The sequence below is a fragment of the Zosterops lateralis genome, assembly GCF_965231275.1.
Source record: "Zosterops lateralis genome assembly, chromosome: 16".
NCBI lineage: Eukaryota > Metazoa > Chordata > Aves > Passeriformes > Zosteropidae > Zosterops > Zosterops lateralis.
In genome coordinates, this window is record NC_139776.1 from 3,487,319 (window position 1) to 3,511,397 (window position 24,079).

The 24,079-nt window shown below is 41.0% G+C and overlaps 2 protein-coding genes across 2 annotated transcripts in view; both read left to right on the top strand.

Annotated features, from left to right (window-relative positions):
- Positions 1-80: 80 nt before the first annotated feature.
- On the top strand, positions 81-19,375 carry RAB22A (RAB22A, member RAS oncogene family). Its single transcript, XM_083873470.1, has 7 exons — positions 81-208; positions 2,120-2,199; positions 5,621-5,702; positions 9,599-9,670; positions 9,804-9,910; positions 11,723-11,832; positions 13,151-19,375. The coding sequence occupies exons 1-7, from the start codon at positions 173-175 to the stop codon at positions 13,246-13,248; spliced, it is 585 nt and encodes a 194-aa protein (XP_083729596.1). The 5' UTR covers positions 81-172; the 3' UTR covers positions 13,249-19,375.
- A 3,815-nt stretch (positions 19,376-23,190) lies between these two features.
- VAPB (VAMP associated protein B and C) overlaps positions 23,191-24,079 on the top strand; it is a 33,383-nt gene continuing 32,494 nt past the window's right edge. The window contains exon 1 of the mRNA XM_083873471.1: positions 23,191-23,358. Coding sequence (XP_083729597.1) covers positions 23,301-23,358 — 58 coding nt within the window. The 5' untranslated portion in view covers positions 23,191-23,300. The remainder of the gene's footprint in view (positions 23,359-24,079) is intronic.

Below are 24,079 nucleotides of genomic sequence, written 5' to 3' on the forward strand. Positions count from 1 at the left end.
CGAGCGGGGGACGCGGGCGGGGACTCCGGCGGCCGCCCAAGATGGCGGCGCGGCCGCGCAGCCCGAGGAGGAGCGCGGTGTGCGGGTAACCGGGGCGGGCGGGGGGCGGCCGCCGCGGGGACGGCGATGATCCTGCTGGGCCGCGTCTCAGGCGCTCGCTGAAGGCGCTGCCATGGCTCTGAGGGAGCTGAAAGTTTGCCTTCTGGGGGTGAGTGCCGGGCGGCGGGAGGGGAGGGTGGGAGCGGGATTGAGGGGCTGGCTGTGGTGGCGGGGAGCCTCTTGTCAGAGCTCCGGGAAGCCTCTGGAGATGGCGGAGAGCTCTGTCAGAGGCTGGAGAGGCTGTGTGGCGATGGCGGAAAGCTCTCGGAGCCTGGAGAGGCTATGTCGGAGCCCGGAGAGGCTGTTTTAGAGCCCGGAGAGGCGCCGAGCTTGAGGAGCTCTCCCCGGGCACGGGCGGCCCTCGCCCCGTCCCTCTGAGGGCACCGGGCGGACGCGCCTTCCCCTCCCCGGCGGGAAGCTCTGCCCAGGGTCAATATCGCTCCTTTTCTGCCCTGTTCGCCTTTAAAACAAAATAATAGAGGAAGCACAAACGTCCAATGCGTGCTTCCTTCTTTCTCCTAGGTTGTTTCGGGCTTGGAGCTCACAAAATAAATAGAAGCACCTGAAATCAAACTGGTGGGAGAGAGGGAGTGGCCTGAACTTATATTCTAAGAACAGATGTAGACTTGAAAGACTTATAGGTGGTGGAAGGAGGAGATATGAAGCGAAGTGAAGCAGAAGTTTGAAAAACTGAAGGCTTTGAAGCTGCATGTTGGTTTGATTTGGGTCGGTTTGGTTTGGGAGCCCCACGTTGAACAGGTGGAGGTGTCACCACCTGCATCCAAACCCGCTGTTGTTCAAAATTGTTTTCTGCTTCTAAATGGCCACATTGCCCTTCAGAGGGGAAGATTACCTGTTTGAGTGCCCTTCCTGTTATGAAGGTATTTGGGGTAACTACTGTTTGTGTTTGCCTGGCCTGAGAAACCTTTTGTCACGCAAGAAAAGGAGAAAAAACACCCAGGAAAATTTGTCCTTGAGCTTCCTGAGCCAGGAACCACATCTGTGTTTCTCTTTTTAAGATTTGCTCTGATTAACAAGATAAAATATGGTATAAATGGTATAAAATACGTATATATTATGGTATAAAATACAGAGCTATGATAACGTGGTTTTTCTCAAAAGGAAAACAGCTTGGCAGGATGAACACAGTCAATACACAGTGTATCTAAATTACTGCAATATTCAGGAGTTTTTTTAAAAAAATATGCATGAATGACATAAGACTTCATTTCCAGTGAAGCAATTCCTTAGGGGTTTATACCTTAAAGCTTTAATGACTCAGGAAATGTAAAGCAAAAAGTTTGTCTTCGCACTTCTTAATTAAAATACAATTTCAAATGTCCAGCTTCTATTGAGAAATATTTTATCAATAAGAGTTTATTTCACTTCTAAATATGACTTCTATATATATTTTACATTTTATCCATGGAGTCGGTGATGCAAAAATATACACAATCCAGGGTTTTCATGGTTTGTTTCCTCTTCCACCGTTTTTAGCACTGTAGAGTTGCATTAGAAACGTGTTTCAGGTGTGTCACAGAAGAAATTTCAAGTCTTTCATTAAGCAGGGTGGGACAGCATTAGTCAGAGGTTGAATGCATGTGTCACACTTGTGTAATTTCATGTGTTCCACTGGTCCTCCATCCTGGCAAGCCAGCCTCAATTGCTGTATATTTTACCAAAAGTGGTATTTTCCCACTGTTGTTCCATTGCAAAGTGTGCCTAGCTTTGTAAAAACCCCCAAAGTTTGAGTAATAATAAGTGTGAATGCAGATTTTTGTGGTCCTTCAAAAAAAAAAAAAAAAAAAAACTTAACAATTCTGTTCAGAAAACTGTAACTTGTCACAGACCTTTCATTTTCTACTAAGTTAATATAATACCTGAAGTATTTCACAACTTCTCTGAAATTCTCTGCAGGAATGTGTTATTCACTGCAGTGTACTGCAGGATTTGAGGACAAAAAGAATTGTCTGTTTATAGTCATTAATGCCACTTTCAACTGTTTCTGTTCCTTTTTTAGGACACTGGTGTGGGCAAATCAAGTATTGTGTGGAGATTTGTGGAAGATAGCTTTGATCCCAACATCAACCCAACAATAGGGTAAGAAAATAAATGAAGTAAATGTGATTTATGCAAGAATAAAATGAAATTATCTGAATAGATCACTTGGGAATTCTCCGTGTGTGGCAGCTAAACATGGTAATAAACATGACTGCAGCCTTAATTAAGCTTGGGAGCTACCTCAGGACACGTAGGAGTGTTCTCAGCACTCCTGCAGCTTCCATTTTCATCTGTAAGGTCTGGACCCGTTTTTGTATTGTTAATCTAAGCTAACAGTGAATAAATTACACTACAGATGCTTCTGCTAAAGGGACAGCATGCTCTTCTCATGCACAACCCTTAAGTTTCAACACCTAATTATTATGCAACTCCATGGTTTCTAATACAATTTTTTTAAGACTCAAGTACTATAAGTCTCTTAGGTTCTTGAGGGTGATTAACATACTAATTAGTTTAAATACTACACATCTGTATGCAATGCACACACAAAACTACTTGATGAAACTTTTTTTTTGCAGTTGGTCTCATAGGTAAGGGGGATATTTGAAATTTGAGCCTCAGAGTAGCAACGTTATTGATCTCAAATCTTTGAATGGATAGAAGGAAGGGTAAACATCAGGAATTCTTGGAGTGGTTGGATCTTTTTATTTCTTTTGCTGTCTTTTTTTTTGTTGTTTGTTTTTTGTTTTTTTGTTTAGCCAGTGTCCTTTGGGCTGCTTTGATCAGAAGCAATTTTTGGCTTATGGGAGGACAGCCTTTGCTTGATGCCAAAAGGTGTGTGGGGGTGTCAGTACAGCTTCCTGTCTCAGGTGTCACACAGGCTTTGCTGCAGCTTGGACCAAAAAGATCCTGCTGATAAAGATGAGCTGTGTCTCATCCTGTCCTTCTGAGAAATTGGGGTCCCCGTGGTCTCTCTCTGTTCCATTACATCCCTTTCTTTTTTAGTATAAATGCTGATGTTGAACTGCAAGGTGTTCTGTAGAGGTGTGCTTTTGTTTAAATTTAATTTTTTTGTTTAAAACCTGTTAACAGAGTTTTATTGACAGTACTGAAATCATTATAGTTGCTTGAAGTGACAGATTGAAAATCTGTCTTTTACCAGCCTTAACAAAATCATTCACTGGTCTGAGGACTGGTTATTTTGGTAATTTGCTATATAAATGAATTAAAACTTGCTCAAATGCAGGGATTGTGTAAAGCAATCCAGCAAGACACTCAGTCTGAATACTTAAATTAATTTTTACTTTTTTTTTTATACTTTGCTTTTAGCTCCTGATTGAGACTAGTAGGTGGAAAGGACAAAATAAGGATTAGAAGAGCTTTGAGCATCTTGCAAAACTAAAGCTGAGAGTGTTTCAACTTTATTCCTGGGTCTTTGAGTTCATGAGATATGATCTGGTTTCCTGTCCTGTTTTCATTCCTCTTAGAATCAGCTGAGCAATCACACTTTGTTGTTGTCAGTGTTCATTGCTCAGTTTTTGATATGGGCAGAAGTTGCAGAAGCCCTGTCAGAATTCTGCAGCTTTTCTCCCCTCAGGATGCTGAGGGCACGTTTAACCAACATATACTCCTAGGTACTGCAGAATATCTTGTCTTTCCTTATAGCATCAAAAAGGAGTATCAAACAAGTTACAGTGTCTGTTTGGCTGGTGGAAGCAGCTGGGAAATTTAGTAACAAAACAGACATTATTCCTACTAAAAGTCATCAAGGATAACTCCAGCTTGCAGGGGCTTGTTGACCCAATTGTCAAAGGATTTTGAGGAGCATTTAACTTCTTGTCAGGGGATGGTTTACTTCTGATGTGAATTACAAAACCACAATTTTTCAGTTCAAATTGACTTTACAGGGATGTTTTGATTTATAGAACCAAGTAAGATAAATTCAGTGAGAATCTATGATTTAGGAAACTGTTTCCATATTGAGCAGAGAATTCAGATTTGATGCATAATTTGCAGCGATGTTAAAGGAAGTGAAAGTCTCTGCTGTGCTTTACAAGAGATACTCCTATCACTTTGTTTTTCTTTACTCAGTGGTGTTGAAATGCATTGCAATTAGGCTCTTCCTTTTTTCGGGGTGTTGCAACTTTTTATTTGGCTTCTCAAAAGACAAATCAACTTTGGAGATTGACACTCTACTTGGCAAATGATCTGGGCTTGAGGAATGGTAAGAAGGGTCCCGCCTAACAGCTGAAACACTGTGTAACTGCTTCCTTTTCTTTAATGTAGCTGGCTAATTGTCCTCTTATAGCATTGAAACAAGTCTAAACCTTGCAGTTACATTTGCTACAAAAGTGTCAAGGACATCATTAAGTGGCTCTTAAGCCCCAAGACAAACTGGAGTTGAGAGTCCCGGGCTCAGGTATTCGATGCTGATCATACTGAAAGACTCTTGTGGTCTGAGTCTGACTGTACAGCAAGTTTGGGGTACTGTAAGAAGCCCCAGTGTCTTCACAATCCTGCCAAAACTGACAGAAGAACAAGTTTGGAAGCCTGCAATAATTTCAAGTGGCAGGAATTAATCACACAAGGGGTATTCAAGTTCACAGTGCAGGGATCTCATGTGCTTAAAACAGTTATGTCACCTATAGTTCCATCTGTACAAGGATTTGAATTCAGTGTGTGGTTTTTCCAATGAGAAATGAGCCTACAGGTGAGAGACAGCCAATGACTCCCTCTTGTAAAAGAGTAAGGTCACTCAATTTGTAATCTTGTGGGAAATACACTCATTCAGCTAAAGCAGATCAAAGAAACCACGGAAATACTTTGCAATATTTAACTGTAAAATATCTAGAATTTGGGCCAGGGGAGAAGCACCTGGAGCATAGGAGATTTTTTTTTTTCTTCTGGAAGTCCAAGAGCCTCTGCAAAATAAAATGTGTAATACTAGGCAGGACTTGGGAGCTGTACAGGGTGCAGACAACAAGCAATTTACTCTATTGATTTCTGTGTCCTGTTAACACCCACCAATACTGATATCCATCTCCTATTTTATTCCCCAGTATGGATTTACTAGCAGTTATCTGAGTGTTAGTACAGAGATAGAAAGAGCTGATACAAAGGGGAGAATTTGACCTCTTTCCTCCTAGGAGTTTCCAGTGTGCACTGAGGTGGTTGCTGTGGTGCTGTGAGGGAGGATGTTGTTAAAAGGCTGACCTTTCTGGGTTTTTTGGTCATACATCCTATATTTTTTTTTTTATGCAAAGCTTATAAAAAAATTAAAACCTATAATTTGCATTCATGTTGTGTTTTGGTAGTTGAATGTCAGTCTCTGAAAGGAAATTTCATCCTCTTAATTTCAGCCTTTATGTCTGAAACGCTTCATCAATTTGTGTGTTTATGTGTGGGGAAAGCACTTTTATTGGAATGTGAACCTTTTTGAAAGCTCATGGTGGTAATGAATGTTCTAAGGATGTATTTATATTCTCAAAAAGCATGAACTGTGTATTCTTTTTTTTTTCAGAGCTTCATTTATGACCAAGACTGTACAGTATCAAAATGAGCTGCATAAATTCCTGATTTGGGATACAGCTGGACAGGAGAGGGTGAGTAAAGTCAATATCTGAGGAGAAAGTTTGGGCCAGACCTTAGGTTGCTTTTCAACTCTGCCCCAAAAGTCACAAAGTGATCTGGCTTTACAAACATGTATTAGAACACTTCTGTGCAGATTCTTATTAGATGTGGGTGCTGCAGACAGGTTTTTTTTTTTTTTTCATTGTTGTCATGGTTGAAGTGTAAAGGTAAGGAAGATTACGAGGAGTTAATGAAACAATAGTCTGGGTTTAGATTCACTGAAAGGGAATGGTCTTTCCACAGAAAACAAGGCTGGTGAGGGGGAAGCCAGCAGCAGTTTCTAGTACCATTTCTGTTGAGTTTTAATTCAGTTGCAATATTTACAGCCAGTGCAGCAACACAAGAATCAAAGTGAAATGAATTACCATGTTTCATGGTACAAGGCTTTGATTCTGGAAAAATAAACAACTGCTAACACATTCTGTTAGCTTCATGTGAGTAGGATGTAAATTTAGGCTTTCCTAAGCAGAGTTTCAAGCGATGTTACAGGTGATAACTGCTCTTTTGTTCTTTTGTAAAGTTCTACTAATCAAATCTGATGTTAGAAGCTATGTCAAGAAATCTCTTCTGAAATTTAAGTTTTAATTTCGTAGTTTGAGGTTTTGATCTCTGCAGTGTGCTTAGTTTTGAGGGAAGGCAACAAAAGCTTTGAAGAAAATGACTAATCAGATGAAATCCCAGCTAATTATTTTGCATGATTTTTACTTGGAATTTAAAAGGAAGACTTTGCTAGGGAACTTGCTTGCTTATGGATTACTAGTAAGAGTGGCAGAAATTACAGTAGCTGTATTTGCAGTGCTTATTCCTGCTGTTTCTTGACTGCAAGTGAACTGCTGGCAGCTGCCAAGTACTCACAATGAGTTTATTTAGGATGTGAGGTAACTGTGATAAAGGTTGGGTTGTTACTTCAGGGTAACAAGAGGCAAATACAGCTGTACTGCTTTTCAGGATTGGCTTGAGAAACAGCCCAAACAAAAAACAAACCAACAAAATAACTCCCCCCAATAACAACAAACAAAACAAACACCTTGTAAAGCCTCAGTCATCCCTATCCAGGCACTTTACCTTTAGGATTCCTGGTGGAACTGAGCTGCCAGCTCTTTGGCTTAATAACAGCCTTGATGGCTAGGAAGTAACTCAAGTGTGTTTGTATTGTGATTTAGTGCTGTAGATTTTGAATGACAATTTATTTCCTTCTAACAGCACCATATAAAGCAAACTTAATTTGTCAGGGACGTTTCCCAGGAATATGTCCAATAGTATCTGTGTTATCAAAAATATCCTGAGTCCTTCCATTCCCAGCAGTCAGTCAGCATTTGCTGTAAATAGTTTGTCTTAAGTGAACATCATAGCCCATTCTGGAATGTTATTGCTGCAAAGAGGTAGAGGTATGAATTTTTAGAGGTTGGTACTCTTTAATGGAAATCTTTACAAACACGCCTGCCACTATTTGGCAGGAAACATCCATTACATTTTAGCATTCCATCCTGTTTGCTTTAACTGTGCAAGCAATGGGAGGACCCTGTGATTTGGATTCAGCACATCTAATCTGAGGAAGCATCTCTGGACATGACCAGCATGTTCCTGGTCTATTTTTGGACTCTCAGTGATACCTCTTTCATTTTCTTCCATACAAGTTGCTTGATATCTTTATTGAAATCAAAAAAGGAAAGGTGTTTTACCAGGACTCTGACCCAGGAGCTGTGATGCCTGTGAAGTTCATATTCCATATCTGAGAGAAATCACTTGAGACCCCAATATAACCCAAGGAAACCAGTGAAATGTGAGCAGGGATGTTTACTTTGAAATTATTCAGTGTCTCCACTGAGATTTCTTTCTCCAGAGCAGGACAACAGTATCACTGCTGTCACAAACGGGCTGCCTGGCCCTGAAATCTCTAGCACAGTTTTCTGGTCATGCAGCATATCTGACAATCCATTATGGAAGGGATTCCCTCTGTGGAATAGATCTGGAATACTAAAAATGTCCACACCATTCTTGGAACTGAAATGTCTCTGCTGAGCTGTGATGTGGAATGCATGGAATTCACAGTCCTGGCTTCTTGAGGAGTGTTTGCTGTTTCCCATTTCAGAAGCCCAGCTGCAAATAGTGCTGCACTGCACTGGGCACCCCCTTGCTCTCAGTGGCTTTGGGTAGCCTTGTTCCAGAGATGGAAATGTCATTCACACACCTCATTTACACACACACTTTATTTCTTCTCTCATTTTTTTCTCCACTGAATTCAATTGATAGGTGATCACTTACAGTAATTAGGATTTTTCCCTTCTTACCTAACACTTTTGAGTTTCTCTACATAATTACATTATGCATAATTACATTAATAATTCTGTCAAAACATAAATTGGAGGCTGGGGGCAAGCTGAAGTCTGTGGAAAAATTGCAAAAGGAAAATCCAGTGTTTCTGGTAACATCTGTTTAGTTAATATATTTTATCTGCCGACTGCTCTTAGGTGGAAAAAAGTATCTAAGTGTTAGCAGACAGGAAATGAGAGTAATACAAAATCAGCAAATGAAAGTTGGTTTATTCCCAATGTAAATAGTGAGATAATCAAAAAGCCAGGTTGCAACCAATCCAAGTGGTGGTTTACCCTTTATATTTTAGTACTTAGAAGGAAGAGAGGGATTATGTCCCAATGTGAACTGAATGCCTGCCTGTGTTTCCCTTTCCCACTATTAAATATTTTTATATTCTGAACTTTGCATTCAAAATCCTATTTTCAAAACAGAATTTGAGAGCCAAATGTAAATGGTCTGGAATTCTGCTTTATAGCAAGATTTTTATGATTTATTATATTGCTCTCAGTTGAACTGTACTAAGCAAAAGGAAATTGGTATTTTATTAGAAATGAATAAGCCTTTATGAAAAACTGTATCCAATTCATTATTTTTACTCTGAGTAATAAGATGCACAAAAGCTCTAAATCTTACATGGAACCAATACATACAGTTCACTCTGCACTTGGATGAAGAGTTCTGGTTGCTGGATAAGTTGTCTTGGATTTTTTAAAGTTGGCAGAATATCCCACTGTTCTTAAGAGTGCTTCACTGATATTTTTGATGCAACTTGATTGTGTACTTTATAGCTTTATTTTTTTAGCACTGGATTCATAATGTTCTGTGCACACAAAGGTACAGGCCCTACAAAGGAAACAGACCTGCTGTAGATTTCATTCTGAAAACCACTAAAAAATTACTAAAATCACTAAAAATTACTGCAGCCTTTTATCTGGTATGTTCCTTAAAGCTCTGCTTGCAATAGGGCACATAATTGTGGGTTTTCACATTTTTTTGGTTTAAACATGCTTCTAAATTTGAGGGAAAAACCAAAGCAAAATCCCTAAAGCCATAGGTTAAACTGTGAAGAAATTAAAGTTTCTAGCATTTTAGACTGATGACTGACCCACAGGGCTGACAGCAGCTCTTGAACATTTCAGATCAAAATTAATATCTGCTAGTTTTCTTAACATTTTCATCTTAGTCAAAGCTGACCTTGCTTCTCCCTGCGTTCTTGCCCTTGTTTGGTGTTTCAAGTCAAGCACATGCATGTTTGTGTAGACAGTCTGTTAAGGGAGAGGTTCTAATCTAGGCAAAATAAAATCAAGTTTTGCCTTCCTGCTGTTTGCAGTGGGTGCTGCTGAGCCCCACAGGATTTATTGCCTGGCCTTAGGAGAACAATGCCTTCCTGGGAGATTATGTGCTCTACTGCACACACCATTGTGACTGTAAAGGAAATTTTTTCACTGCTGTGATCTTGTTTATCACTTTTTTCCATAGTAATAATGATGATAGTGAGGTTGTGGAGGTCAGTGGCAGATCAGGTTTATGTTGTCTGCTTTCTTTCTTCCAGTTTCGTGCTTTAGCCCCGATGTATTACCGAGGGTCAGCAGCAGCCATCATCGTGTATGACATCACAAAAGAGGTAAGAAACTTGATCTTGACCCAGTATTACTCTTTCTGGGGTTTTTTATTTGTGTCATGGGCCAGTTCTGACTCTTAATTTCTTAAATCCTTTCATCTTCTTTTTTTTTTTTTTTTTTTTTTTTCCACATTAGGAAACTTTCACAACGTTAAAGAACTGGGTTAAAGAGCTTCGCCAGCATGGACCTCCCAACATTGTTGTAGCTATTGCAGGAAATAAGTGTGATCTTAATGATGTCAGGTAAATAACTGCTGTCAGTTTTTAGGGTTTTCCTTAAGCCCTAGCATTAAATATTTTAAGATTTTAGAGCAGCTGAAAGGCATAGAAGAATTTAAGCTTTTCTGCTCTAGAGTTGTGGTTTCACTAGGGGTTTGAGCTGTTTCTGCTGTCAGAGGACATGGGGTTTGAGCTGTTTCTGCTGTCAGAAGATGTGGTTAGTCTGCCCTTGGATGGTCTCACCCACTTCCTCCCCTGTGCTGATGTGAGTACATGTTTGACTGGGCAGTATATAGGCCTGTAAAATGGATCCAGATTAAAACTAACCCTTAAAAAAAAAAAAAGAAAACTGATCCAAGTATATTTATCTTTCTCGCACCATGAACACTTGCTGGCATAACAGTTTGGGGATAGCAGGGTTAGGAACGAGCAGTTTACAGGGAGACAGGATTACCTTTTCTGGTGGCAGTGCCAAGTTACACAAACCTAAACTGCCTGTGAAACTATAGTGTAATAGAAGCTGTTTACCTCACTTTACAAGAAGTGCCCCTGTCAGTCTGTAGCACCTCATTTTGTTAGGAAAAACACCAAGCCTGTTGGAAAGCATTGTGTAGGTTTTTCGAGCTTGCTTGTTCAGGTGCCTTCCTTCCCTGCTTAAATATTGGGGTGGAATTGGCTGAGGCCAAAATAGTTGCAGGGAGCGGGAAAAGCTCTTGAGAAACTTTATGAACAGCCAAACTTTCAGGAAGGCATGTACTAAAAACAAAAGAAGGCCTTTTTTATTGATGTCCTGGTTAAATAAGCCAAAATTCAGAAAGAAGGTGTGTGTAAACTTCTTGGGTATAGGTTTCACTGGAAAAGGCACCACAGCTGGTGTCTCAAAGGAGACAGCTGGTAATATGTTTAAAGAACCACTGCAAAGGTGGCTCTGAGTATGGTTTTACAAATTGTTAATACCTAGAAGTTACCTAGTGAGCTCTAATAACTTTCATTAGAAGTAGCATGTCTTTTGAAGGAAATACAGTGTAAAATTATTTAGAACATATCTCTATGCTCAGCTGGCATCATAAGTGTAAACATTGCTACTCAAGCTAATGAGGAAGATTCCTTGTACTTCAGTCAGAGGCAATATTTGAGTCACTGCTCAAAGTCTATGCCCTTGATATCCTAGAGTCTCTCATTACTGAAAGCAGCCACTGTGTTGCAGAAATTGTATGTGAAGTGATACAACATAAAGTCCAGACCTCCCTACAGCTACTGGGGGGTTGTATTTTTCATTTTGTTTAAGGAAAGATACAAAATCATCAACTTGCCTACTTTGGGGTGCAGAATAACTTGTACACTTCCATGTGCCCAGTATAAAAATATTCCTTTTATTATACCTGCATCTTCATGCAAAATAAATGCTGTGCTGATGACGTGTGCGGTGTTGGGAGATACTTTGGTTTTGTAAACAGTCACAAGAAATGCACAGGATCATTGGAAATGATGCTTTAGGATCTTCTTAGGACATACAAAGCTGGTGGGGTGAATAACACCCCTCAGGAGGATTGATTGCAGACCCAAACTTAGAGCACTCCAGACAAAACCACTGCGATGTTGTCAGGGGGGTTAAAGCCTTGGGTAGTTGATGACTGTGCTCCTCCCTCAAGGCAGGGAGACAGCACAGAGTAAAGAATGAGCATCAGCTTCAGCATGAGGGAGCACTGGGATGCCAGACAGGTAAAATATTCATTATAGGAGACACTTAAAAACTTAATCTGTCCCTTAAGGTTTTGAGTAATGAGGTTCTTTTGCATTTATGAATTTTTCTTTGCTTTTTTTTTTTTTTTCCAGAGAAGTCATGGAAAAAGATGCTAAAGACTATGCAGATTCCATTCATGCAATATTTGTAGAGACAAGTGCGAAAAATGCAATAAACATTAATGAACTCTTTATAGAAATTAGTAAGTATTTAAACAGTTAATGTACTTTCTTCTGCAAAAAACTTGAGTAGAAATTTGATTTCTATATTGCTTTTTGTGCTATTTGGGTGAAAATTTACAGACTTTATACTAAATTCATTACAATCTGACATGACTACAAACTGCGAAATGAGCTGCATGAATTTCTGGTCACCTAATGACCTCTAAATATTCCTTCTAGAGGTTTTCAGCCTACTGTGATGCTGCTGGATAAATAGCAGGCAGGGTACTCATGTCAGAAATCAGTGTCATCTTACCATGTCTGTTATTGAATGTTCCAATTAGTACTTCCAAGATTATGAAAGAGGAAGGAAATGGCATGAGGAAAATCCAGACTTTATACATCTGAGAAAAGGAATTAAGTTCTCACTCTTAGTGCTTGTACTTAGGCTAAAAAAGTGTATTTTTAAAAATAAAAGAATTCATAAATGCCAGATTACTGCATGGGGAATAGGAACTACTGCATGTAGATTTTCCTCAAGCATGTTTGTAGTACCTTGGGGGTTTTTTATATTAAATTGCAAATCTTTTCTGTCCCATTTGTGGTGAGGACAGACAACAATGATACTTTTTATATGTGTGAATAAAAAGCAGTATTGCAAAGTGAATTCTATGCAATATTATTTGGAGGATATGTGTCAAGTAGCAGCACCAATGTGCAGGTGTGTCAGCTTGTTTGTGAAAAGAGAAACATCAGACTTAATAAAAAAATAGAGTCTATAGAAGGAGTTGAATATATTGAAGCTGATGGGAAAAGTATGTGCTGTAGATTAGCTTCCTGATTTATTGACTTAATAGTTGCTCTCTAAAATTGATCTTGAATAAATTATGGGGGTAAAAAAAAATCATAAATCCTCCTCAGAAGAGAATGCTCAACCAGGAGCAGTCCATTTTAAAGACTCATGAGATGAGTAAAGCAGCTCTCTCTACAAGCACTCCTTTGTTAAGCCCAAAGCAGGTGATCTGTGGAAATGCAGGTCAAGATGGTTGTTCTCAAGCTATTCCAGATGGTATTGCATCCTGCAAAGTATTCTCCAAGTGCTTTTACAGCTCAGCTGTCCAGGTCTAGATGAGCCTGAAGTGTAACTGCTGCTAAATTGACTTCAAACTTCCTCTGCTGTCCTTTTGTGCAGACATAACACAGACTGTTGCTGCCATCCCGCTGGGCAGGAATGTCATCCCTAGTGGCCTGCAAGCTAATTGAAGGCACATTTTTGTATACAGAGCATACACCAGATGCTTAGAACTGTTTTCAAGTATAACATTTCCTATAAATTTCTTTTTTCCTGCCTCCTTGCAGGTCGCAGAATTCCATCCACTGACACCAACCCCGCGTCCAGTGGGAAGGGCTTCAAACTCCGACGACAGCCATCGGTGACAAAGCGCAGCTGCTGTTGACTGACCCCTTAGAAAAATCAAACTCGTTTATACAGTAGGTGGTCTTGGAAGTTAATAGTTCACGTTGGGTTTATATTCTCAGTCTTAGATCTTTATCTGCTGGTGTTGATACACCCGAGGTTCTCCTCCAAAAAAGGGGACCGGCTCTTGTGACACCCGTACGCGCGCAGAAAGGACTGCAGCCGTCAGGGCAGCCTGCTGCCTTCCACAGCGTGCAGTGTCTCTTGCATTCAAAGGGAATCCATCATCACTTTTTTGGCCTTGCTTGACTGGAAGGTGACTACGTGGATGGCAGAGCTGAAATGTTTTTCACGGTTTTTGTAATCAAGGTTTTGGGAGGCTTTTTTTCATAAAAAGGGAAATGAGCACTTTCGTGGGAGATTGGATTAGGAGGAGTCTGGAAGTTAGATGTCATTTCTTCCTTTTCTTCAGTGAGCCTTATTTTAAATATTGGTGTAGCTAATCCAAAGTATGATGGGACAGTTGGTGTGAGATGGCTACAGAATAAGCAACTGAAGACAAATAGTAGGCAAATCAGTCCATCCAGTCCCCAAATCCCATTTGCACTTTTTATTTAAGGATGATCTGCACTGTGGGTGGGGACACAAGCAACAGATCTTAAACCACAGACAATCTTCTTTTTCATGCTGACTGTAATCACTTTAAGGCAAACTGGTGTGCTTATAGGCATCTTTTTGTTGTTGCAGGTTTTTTGTAATATTAAGATGTTGGTTGAAGAAAATTCCTTGTAGATCTGACTAAATTAAGTGGTTGCTGACTAAAAAAGAGATGCTGTAAACAGATGCTGCCAGTGGTTCTGATAAGACCTACAAGTTTTTGGGGAAAGTTTTTAATTGCTTGGCATGTGTAAAGTGTTCATATTATATTTATGAGACCAGTGTTTAAAGTGTTATAAATTATGTAAAAACAGTAAAAATAATACAGTCTTCTACACTCCTTCCATTCCACACCTAGGGATAAGCTCTTGGGGGAATCTCCATCAGGAGTTTTTTCCTGTATTTTAGGTATTGTCACTGTGAGTTCATCCAGAGGCAGATGAAATTCTTTCTCTTTCAATGACATTTGAAAGGGCCAATAGAAAATCCTGTTGGGGCAGCACGAGGCCTGTCTGTTGAACAAGCTTTCATCTGGGGTGCACCCAGTCTGTCTTATTTTGGGCACAAAAATACACATAGGAAATAACCTTAAGACATGTGGTAATGTAGATCATTACCTCTCTGTTCCTGAGGTTTTTCATCTGTGAGGGTTTTTAGCAAATTAGTGTTTAGCTTTTCCTCTATGGGCTTTAGTAGCCTTTCAATTAAACTATAGGTTGACCATACCTGTTTGTGCTATTTTATTTATTTTTACTTATTGTTTCTTACCAGCACTAGTGAGAAACTTTAATACTTTTGAAGAAAAAGAGCTTAATAGACTTGAGTATATACTAAAATATGCTGGTTAGCTTTAGTATCAAACTGAGGTCATGATGATGCTTATTCTTTTTTTAATCTGGTTTTCTATCATCTCAAGTATTTTCTCTGAAGGAAACGTAGGAAATTTGTGAGAAATGAAAGGACTTGTACTTCAGATTCATTTGTGTTAGTGAAAACTCTTGCAGAGCTGGAGCAAAACAGGCCAACTGGTACAGTGAGGTTTTTGGATGAGTCAATGAGTTTAATGATATTTGGTGACTACATTTTTGTCATGCCTTTTCCTTACCCTGCCTGCATTGCCAATTCTGCCTTCTTTGCTATAGTCCTGCAGGCTCCATGCTTCTAGAGAGCCCAAGAAATCCAACTACTACATGGGTGTACACCCTACTCTTTCTGCAGTTCTGACCATGAATTACTGCAGGTAATGTGTAATAGCCAGTGTTCCAGATTGTCCAAACTACCAACTCTGGACCGAGGCTGCTTCTTAATACTCACTTATTTAAAAGACAGACAGTTGATGTAAGTTCTTCTGAGTCCAGATAAGTGTTTATTGATCACTGGCCCTGCTGAAAGCTGGAATGAAATCTTCCCTGCAAATGCTCATTGTTTCATTTTTGGTGGAGAAAAATGGTTTATTTTGTATTAATAATTTGTTAGCTCAGCTGCTTTGATCTTGCACTAGGCTTGCTGGAATTGATTATGTTTTGTCCTAACATTGCTTCTCTATTTGGAGATACATTGGTATTGGAGTGTTTGGAGTGCTGATTATCAACCATTCCAGCTAAATTTTTAATAACTGTTTTCCTGGTAAGAAGTTGTTTAAAAAGCTCAGGATTAAAGTTTTATCCACCATGTCTTTCTGTCTAATGAGTGGAGCTCATCAGAGAGACTCAATTTTCAGATCCTGTGTAAGGGAATCACACAATCTCAGAATGGTTCAGGTTGGAAGGGACCACAGTGGGTCATCTGGTTCAACCTCCCTGCTCAAGCAGGGTCATCCCAGAGCACATTGCACAGAATAATTTCTGCAGAACAAGTTTGAAAGGGCAAAGTGTCATGTATATAAAAATGTAACAAGCTACAATGTGTGTTATATCATTGATCCAGAGCATTTTTAGCTGAAAAATTATGACTTCTAAATACCACCAGTTCTTTCTCATGAAATTTAAAAAATTGAACAAAAATGTAATTTGATAAAGATTTCATTCTTAAGCTTTGGAGCAACTTGAATGTGCTCTCCAGGTTTTGGAAGTGTCTTCATCTGACCCTCTGTTAAAGCAGTCACTTGGCTGACTTGCCAGGCTCTCAATCTGTGCTGTAGGTAGTTTTGTAGGATATTTTATACCCGTGATGAAAACTGGCATATCAAGTACCCAAGTAGGTGAAATTTGGAAGCTGACATTTAGTAGCATCTAATAATCATACTGCTGAAAATTGTTATAGGTGCTTTGAAAAGTTCTAAGACAATTCTAACAACTTCTGCTGTTGCTGTGAAGGTAAAGACTTTGTTTTAGGTCCAACAAATCCCTGCACTCCAGATCCCTGCTGACATCAGTGAGACCCTTCCTTTAAGTGCTGCAGGATCAGACAGTTAATGGTTTAGAGGGATGTTTTATGCAGACTGGGAGTCTTTGATGTGTTGCTTTACATTTAATGCTACCAGCCTGCTCAAGAAGGATGATTTATTTGCTTGGGAAGAGGGTAAGAGGAGAAGAGACAGGACCTACTTATTGATTTGGAAGTCTAATCCTTTAACCTGGTTGAGGGAGAACTACATTCTTGGTTAAAGCTTCAATTTATTATCAAAAAGTAATTCCCGTTGAAAATCTTGAATGGTTTAAAAGTTGGTCTCAGCAAGATTTTTTTGTTACTCTTAAGTTTAAATTACTCCTTCACATTAGTGTTTAGTTCCAGTATAAGTTGGAAAAGGAAGCTTTAGCAGTGATGTTTGAATTACTTGCTTGTGAAACAGTCTTTAGTGTGTGTTAAGGATGGTGTAGGCTATTTGTGGTGTGCTGTGTCAGCAATCTGCACAGGAGTGGATGATTTACAGGACAGAAGCTGTCAGAACAGTGGAGCTGCTCACCCTGGAGTGAACCTCACTCAGCAGCAATAGCTACAGACAAGCAGGGCAAAAATCATCTCCAACATGAGGAGAACCTGCTTAATTCACTGGCTTCAACTTCTACACTGCCTGCTCATTTCATAAAAAGGCTTTGTGTATCTCTCCTGAATACTTGCAGCCTCTAAAAATGGCTTTTTGGTTCACAGTTGAGAGAAAAGCTCAAATTTTCTTAACTTTTCTAGCAGGAAGTCATTGTACAACCACCTGAGATGGTTTGTACATCACAAATAAGTTACTCAAGGCAGGAGAATTGTGTACTTGGAATTAAGTCTCTAAAAATCTGCAAAAAAAATCCCTATAGAAAGCTGTTGACGTTTCTTGTTCAGATCCCATCTCTGGTAGCAGATTACAGCCTAGTGGTGGTAGGTGACAGAAGATTTACAGAAATATGATGCTGGTGTGAATTACCAATGTAAGATGGAAATACAGGTTCTAGTATTAAAATAGTCATGTTAGCTTTCCTTTGAGCCATATGGCTCCAGCTTGTCAAAAGAAATGTGCTTGAAAGTACATATTTGTATATCATACAAAAATTCAGGTGCCAAAATGTAGTTCCCTAAAATTATTTAGGCCTTCTGACACTAATGTTTGTTTCTGAAAAATCCCATCTGATATTCTGGAGGTCTCAAAAGTCTGAATGCAAACTTCTTGCTCAGCTACAGTCAAACATGCAGGACTTGGAAAAAAATTAACAAATTCTCAGACTTTATCCCTGAAGTGACACAGATAACAAATCTTTCAAGGGATATAAGACCATCCTGAAATCCAAGAATACTGATGAGCTTGGCCTCTGACATGTCAAAATGTTCCTAGGGTCAGCTTTTTCCTCTTTCCCCCCCTCCATTTCCTCCCACCCCACCCAACCCTGAATTTTTAACATAGTGTTGTCAGAGTGTACATGCTGTAAAGAGCTATTCAGAAATACTTATAAAACTTCTAATGGCTGAGAGTTCCTTGGTGCTCCCTATTTTACCTGAAGAATCAAGGCAGTAGGATGACTTTTTTCAGTTTAGAATAAAGATGACTTTGAAGAAACAATTTTGCTGTTCCTGTTAGATCAATCTGCAAATTGATGTTCCTAAATTTTTGCTTGAACACTAACTAGGAATTTTATTTAAGGAGCTAATTACCTTTGTAAAAATTTTCTTTTAAGAAGGTCAGGGTTCATTTTGCTTGGTTTCTGTTGATGTTTTCATATACATATTATTGAACAAACCAACTTTTTCAAATGTTGAAGGACACAGACCAATCTTCTGTCATGCTCTTCATCACTGTGGGTGTGATACTCCATCCCATTGTTGCACTTGAATATTCTGTAACTCTGACACCTTGATAAATACACTGCTTCTATCTTGCCTCACTTTTACTCGTGTTACAGTATGTATTTCCTATTAAATCCATTATGTTTTCTTGGCAATTTGTTCTTTGTTTCCTTATGGGATTTAGACAACGGTAGGTGGTAAGTGTCTTTTTTGCCACAAAGTTTTAGAAGTATCTGTCACAGCAGCAAATATTTGTAAGCAAAACAGTAATTCATTAGCACAGCCTTATGAAACTGTTACAGCAGCTGAGACCTGTGCCATGACTGTGTTTTACCACATAATGAAGGCTAAAAGCACATTCACCTGGAGGAGCAAGCTCTTGTAAGCCTCTAGTCCACTCTTCTGTATTTTAACTTACTTTCTTGTACTTCCTCTTTCTGAAATTGTGTATCCAACACTGACACTGTGATGGTGAATTAATTGATTTAAGGCACAGAAATGGATTGCCTTTCTGTTGCTAAGATGCTTAAGACTTCCTGGCAATCTCCCCACTTGTACCCCCCACACTGAGGACAATGAAGAAAAAAAAAAAAAAAAAAAAAAAGAGTTTTTTTCTGAAGGAGAAACTCCATTTGTGTGTTCAGGACACAAAAATAACCTGATATGCATAGAGCTCTTGCAGTGTAGTAAATGTTTGCCTGTAAAATGTGTGAAGGTTAACCTTTGTGTCAGCAATTCTTGTCACTCATAACAACATTCTGCCTTTTCATTCTAGAATGGGGTTAACCTGTTACAAGGGTTGAAAGGTCTGTGCCTTCTTACCATATTATCTCTTACTAAAACAAACTTCAGCCGCTCAAAGTTACAGAGCATTTGCAGCACTGTAAACTGCACAAATTTCCAACCATTGCTTCACTGCATGAAGTGTAGTCAGATTACTAGTGATGAAATATTGTAGTGATGAATTCCCAAGCTTATGAATGTTTTGAGACTATTTTTTCTTTTTTTTTAGTCTTCTCTTGGGCTGGTCCTGAGAGCGTGTACAGGTTTGTCTGTATTGTTGGTTTGTAGATGCTAATGAGGAAAACCAGGCTTTTGTTCTCTCCTTTTAGGTTGAATTGTTACACTCCCATATAGTGCATAGAATGCAAATAAAGAAATGTTGATTTGACATAATGTAAACAGCCTTTTCAGCCTAAGCATTCATAATAAACTTTTATAGTGTAATAACATGCTAAATCACTACCAGTCTGATGTATTGTGCAAAAAAAAAAAAGGTGTAAACATTTTATTAATAAAAAGCTTTGTTTATAAATATGCTGGCTTGTTTATAAATGCCTCCAAAATTCTCCACATCTTAAAAAACAGTCTCTATAGCAATGTAATTATAGAAGAGGAATGTAAGCAATAGCTTACATGTACAAATGACTGGAATAGCTGTTTTCCAGAAGTCCTGACTACTGGTGTGCAGAAACAAGAGCTTTTCCCTGGTTTATGTACACACAGACAAAGGCAGAAGATCTTGTGCAAAGAAGGGATGGGGGGAAACAGCAGAGAGAATGCAGCTTTTGTGTAACACTTCCTTTCTTTGCAGCACCATGTCTGAGAAACTGCAGGCCACACACAGTCTTGTCAAGCAGGGCAAGGCCTTACAAATTCTGTCAGGGCCAAGTTATTTAATACATTGCTTTTACCTTAGACTGCATGAAATGCACAGTTCTCATCTGCCTAGGCCAGGTTTCTGTCAATCAAAACCACAGAGTGCTTTTAATATCTGCATAGTGTCGTGGGGCCTGTTGTGCTGGGAAGGGATCTTCTCTTGTTTGTTAATACAGCCAGCTGGTTGGGAGCTTGCTTTTTTTAAACCAATGCTCTGTTGCTTATGTAGTTCCCAAAAATATGGACTTGGCTGCAGTTAACTCACTTGTCTTACATGATGCTTAATAGATGATGTGGTTTGGTTGTTTCAAACTGGGATGCACGTCTAACATTTGGAGTTAATAGCAGCCTTCAAAAGCTAAATAAACAAAAAAGTCTTGCTTCTGAACTGCTGTTTCACATGAAAAGGTTGGATACAAGTTTTTACTAAGCAAGTGGCTGCAGCTCCTATGCAGGAAACCCATACCCTGTCATCTTTTGTTTAACAGAGACCCAGAATAATTTAAAATTCTTATTACCTGCAATTTTGAAGTTATGCTCTTAGATGTGAGCAAACTGTTTTTGAATAGTGTCAGATGTGTTTGTCTAAGATGGCATGAACGTGCATCAGGGAGGGCATGAGAAGGGTAGACACAAGGAATATGCTGGAATAGAGAGAAAAAGACATTTGCATATGTTTGCATAGGGAATCTGCAAACTAAATGCAAACCACCTGGTTTGCATACACACAATGAGAATGTTTCACTTGGATCAAGTCTTTCATGGCTTCTAAGGCAGAAGGGTTGCAACCAATGAACTTGTTCTTTGAAATTGTTTCACTACAGAGCTTTCAGGTGCTGTCCAGCATTTCCCTGTAGTGTTCATCCCAGTTTTCTCCTGTTAATCAAAAGCCCCACATGAACAACAAGTTGCCTTTTAGTCTTGTGGCTGAATTGTTCCCAGCGAACATCCCTGTCTGTGAAACAGGGATGGGGTATTGCAGGTGGCCTCCATTTCAGTGAATCTGACCTGCACAACATTAAATGTACACACATTATTTACGTGCAACAAAAACCTGGCAACCTACATTCATGAGACTTCATAAATTTTCAATTTAAACAACGCTGTGCTTTATAAAAACCTTCAGCCTGGATGAAAACGTGGGCGAGTCCTTCAAACACAAACAGGTAAGTTCAGAGCTGCCAATTAGGGCAAGGCAATACATCTTGGCAAATCCTCTAAGGGGTGGATCATCAAACGCTTCAGGGGATTCTTTGTACTTCTTTCAGGAAAAGTAAAACTCGGAAAGGCTTGGGCAACAACACTTAATAGTTGTTTACTTTAGAGGCTTTATTATATATGACTATATGCTGTGTAAAGCTTTCTCTCTTACTCCTGGCTGTTAGGTTGCAATTAACTTACCAGTACGTATAAAACTTGTCTTTTCTACTAATTACTGGTCCAAGAATCCCTGGCTGATGGAGAGAATCCGTTTATAAAATAAAACTTAAGAGATTAGGTAAAAGAAGGTAACCTTCCCACAGTACTAACCATGAAAGCTGCAAAGTATGAGTGAACTCAATTCTCTCCTAACTTGAGATCTAAAATACTATGATATAACCTGTAGTTTAGGCTAAAAATTACCACCCCCAGGAGCAAAAATAATAAGACCATCCAAATCTAGTTTCTTGGGAAAAAAACACACCCCTTTATGGCATTATATGACCATTCTTTCTCCAAAAGAGAAGGCATTTAAGGAACAAGAGCAGCATTTGAATGTATTGCCCTGCAGTGCTGAAGTTTTACAAAATCAGTTCTGCTGTCCTGGCTGGAAGGAGTTGGCAGGTTTCACTTGTATCATGCAAAACTAAGAGGTTTGTACTAAATACTGGTGTGCGTTTGGTTTGTTTTGGCATGGAATGAAAGACGACTGAGAACAAAAAGGATGAAATAGGGTGGGAGGTGGTAAAGCACATGAGCAGAAAAATGGATTGTGGTGGACAGGAGCAGCTGAAGGTGTGGTACAAACACTGCAGATGTGTTCAGAGCAGTGACTGCCATTGTCCTGTTAGGGGTGTTAATTTTAACATGTACATCACTCATTTGACATTGCTCTTAGTGCCAGAAAGGAGAACAACACTTGTAATTCGAGATATTTTTGGCATTTATTAAGTCAAATAATGTAATACAAAGAATTTGTGTGAGGGAAAGCTGCATTGCATCACGTAGATTATACAAGTGTGAGAAAATGAATTTTCTGAACATTTTAACATTTTTATTCACCTCTCACATCTTTGCTCATCAGCTCTGCCTAGGACCAAACATAACCTTGTGTTTTGAGTTACTGTTATTTGGAAGCTTTTTATTTCTGCATCTCCTCCTGAAGTCTTGTATGTATAAAGTCCAGTGAATACTTTTTAGCGTACATAAATTATCAGGTTTTAAGACTACCATGTTTCTGCTGGTAACAGGGGCATCCCAAACTCCTGCCTCTGACAGGTTACAGCAATGCTTTATAAATTCTTAGGGACTTTTCAAGTGTTTAAAACAACCTGAATAGAGAGGGGAGCGAAAACCCATAGTGTTGCTGCAATTACACTAGCCTAGGGCTATAAATAAAGCAGCTGTTTATATTAAACCATGCTGTAAATTTAAAAAAATGTTTTAAACCATTGGAGTGAAAGCCAACCAGCCAAAACTAAACACAAACAAAAAAATCCACAAAACACAAGCACCACAAACCACCCCAAAACAAACACAAAAACCCCAAGGAGCAACCCAAAACTTTGGGTAGTTAAGAAACGGGGGAGGGATGGGATGCCTTAAAATCTGAAGTGACCTGAAATTCTGGCTTTATTCATTAAAAAGCGAGTATTTCCTGCAGCTCCATGCCGGCTCCCAGGGTTGCCCTGTAACTCTGAGCCCTGCGGTGCTGAGAATTCCTCCTTTTTCCCGGGAGCGCTTCCCGGCCCTTCCCGGAGCTCCCGGCGGCGCTGGAGCCGGGCAGGGCCGGCCACAGGCCCGAGGGCCTCCACACAGAGTACAGGCCTAAAACAACACTCTGCTTCTTCACAACAAGGCGTTTATTACAAATCGCGCTTTCCAGCGACGATTAAACGTTATTTATCAGCCTTCTTTCTTTGCCGTGAGGCTCTGAGGAGGCACCACAGGAGCGGCGGTGGTGGCGGCGCGGGGCCTCCCCCCGGCGGCGGGGCCGGGCTCACGTCAGGCGGCGCCGCAGCCTCTCGGCGGGTCCCGCCGTGCTGCATCATCCCGCCTCCTCCCTCCCTCCCTCCTTCCCTGCCCTGCCCAGCCCTGCCCTGCCCGGCAGCGTGTGCTCCCAGCCCCACCGCGCCCATCTCCGCTCCGGGACGGCGTGAACAACCCACCCGAGGGCGAGGGTGAAACAGCGACAAGCGAGGGACGAGCGGGCTGGGCCAGTGGTGAACCCGCTGCCGGGCGCGCCCCCCGCCCGCCTTTCCCTCCTCCCTCCCTTTCCTCCCTCCCTCCCCTTCTTCCTTCCCCTCCCTCCCCGTCCCTTCCTCTCTCCGCCTGGTGCCGCCACCGCCGAGGAGGAGGAGGAGGAGGAACATGGCGAAAGCGGAGCAGGTCCTCAGCCTCGAACCGCAGCACGAGCTCAAATTCAAAGGTACGAGGCGGCCGCCGCCATCGCTTTGGCCGCCGCTCCCTCAGCCGGGCGGGCGGCGCGGCCGCGCTGGGGCCCCGCTCCCCGGCAGCCATTTTCCGGGGGCCGGGCACCGCCGGCAGATAAAATGTCCTTCAGCGCCGCGCCCGCCGCCTCATCGGGCTCTCCCTTTGCCCGCTGGATCCACCCTCACCCCGCCGGGCTCTCCCCTCAGCCCGCCCGCCCTCAGCGCTGCCGCAGCCCCGGCGCGGGTGGGGGCGGCCCGCGGGGGGGGCTCGGCCCGGCCGGCAGCGGGAACACCGGGCTGTGCCCGCCTGACCTTCCCGGGGGCGGCGGCGGGGACAGAGGGGACCCTGTGGGGCAGCGGAGGGAGCCGGGGGTGGTGGGTGCCATCCCCAGGCGCTGGCCGGGGGTGTGTGCGCGGCCCCGGTGCCGGAATGTAGGACAGCGATGTCCGTGAGGAACCCAGGTGTCACAAACCCTAGGAAAGGGTGAATCGACAGACAAAATCAGGAAATTGCTAGCTGTGGAGCGGTTTGAGTGCTCTGCGTGGCTCTTCGATGTGAAATCTAGACGGAGGAAGGATGTTGGGAATAAGATAACGAATAAGGGTTTCTTCTGTGATGTGTCCCAGGCACTGTGGGGTTGCAGTCTGGTAAAAAAACCACGAGGCCTCTGGCCCCAGGTGCTGGGCAGCACTTCCTGGCTTTTCCTGATTATTATT

Coding starts and splice junctions, on each gene's coding strand:
- RAB22A (XM_083873470.1), top strand. CDS start 173: ATGGCTCTGAGGGAGCTGAAAGTTTGCCTTCTGGGG. Junction 9,671..9,803: donor TGTATGACATCACAAAAGAG/GTAAGAAACTTG, acceptor TTTCCACATTAG/GAAACTTTCACAACGTTAAA. Junction 11,833..13,150: donor TGAACTCTTTATAGAAATTA/GTAAGTATTTAA, acceptor GCCTCCTTGCAG/GTCGCAGAATTCCATCCACT.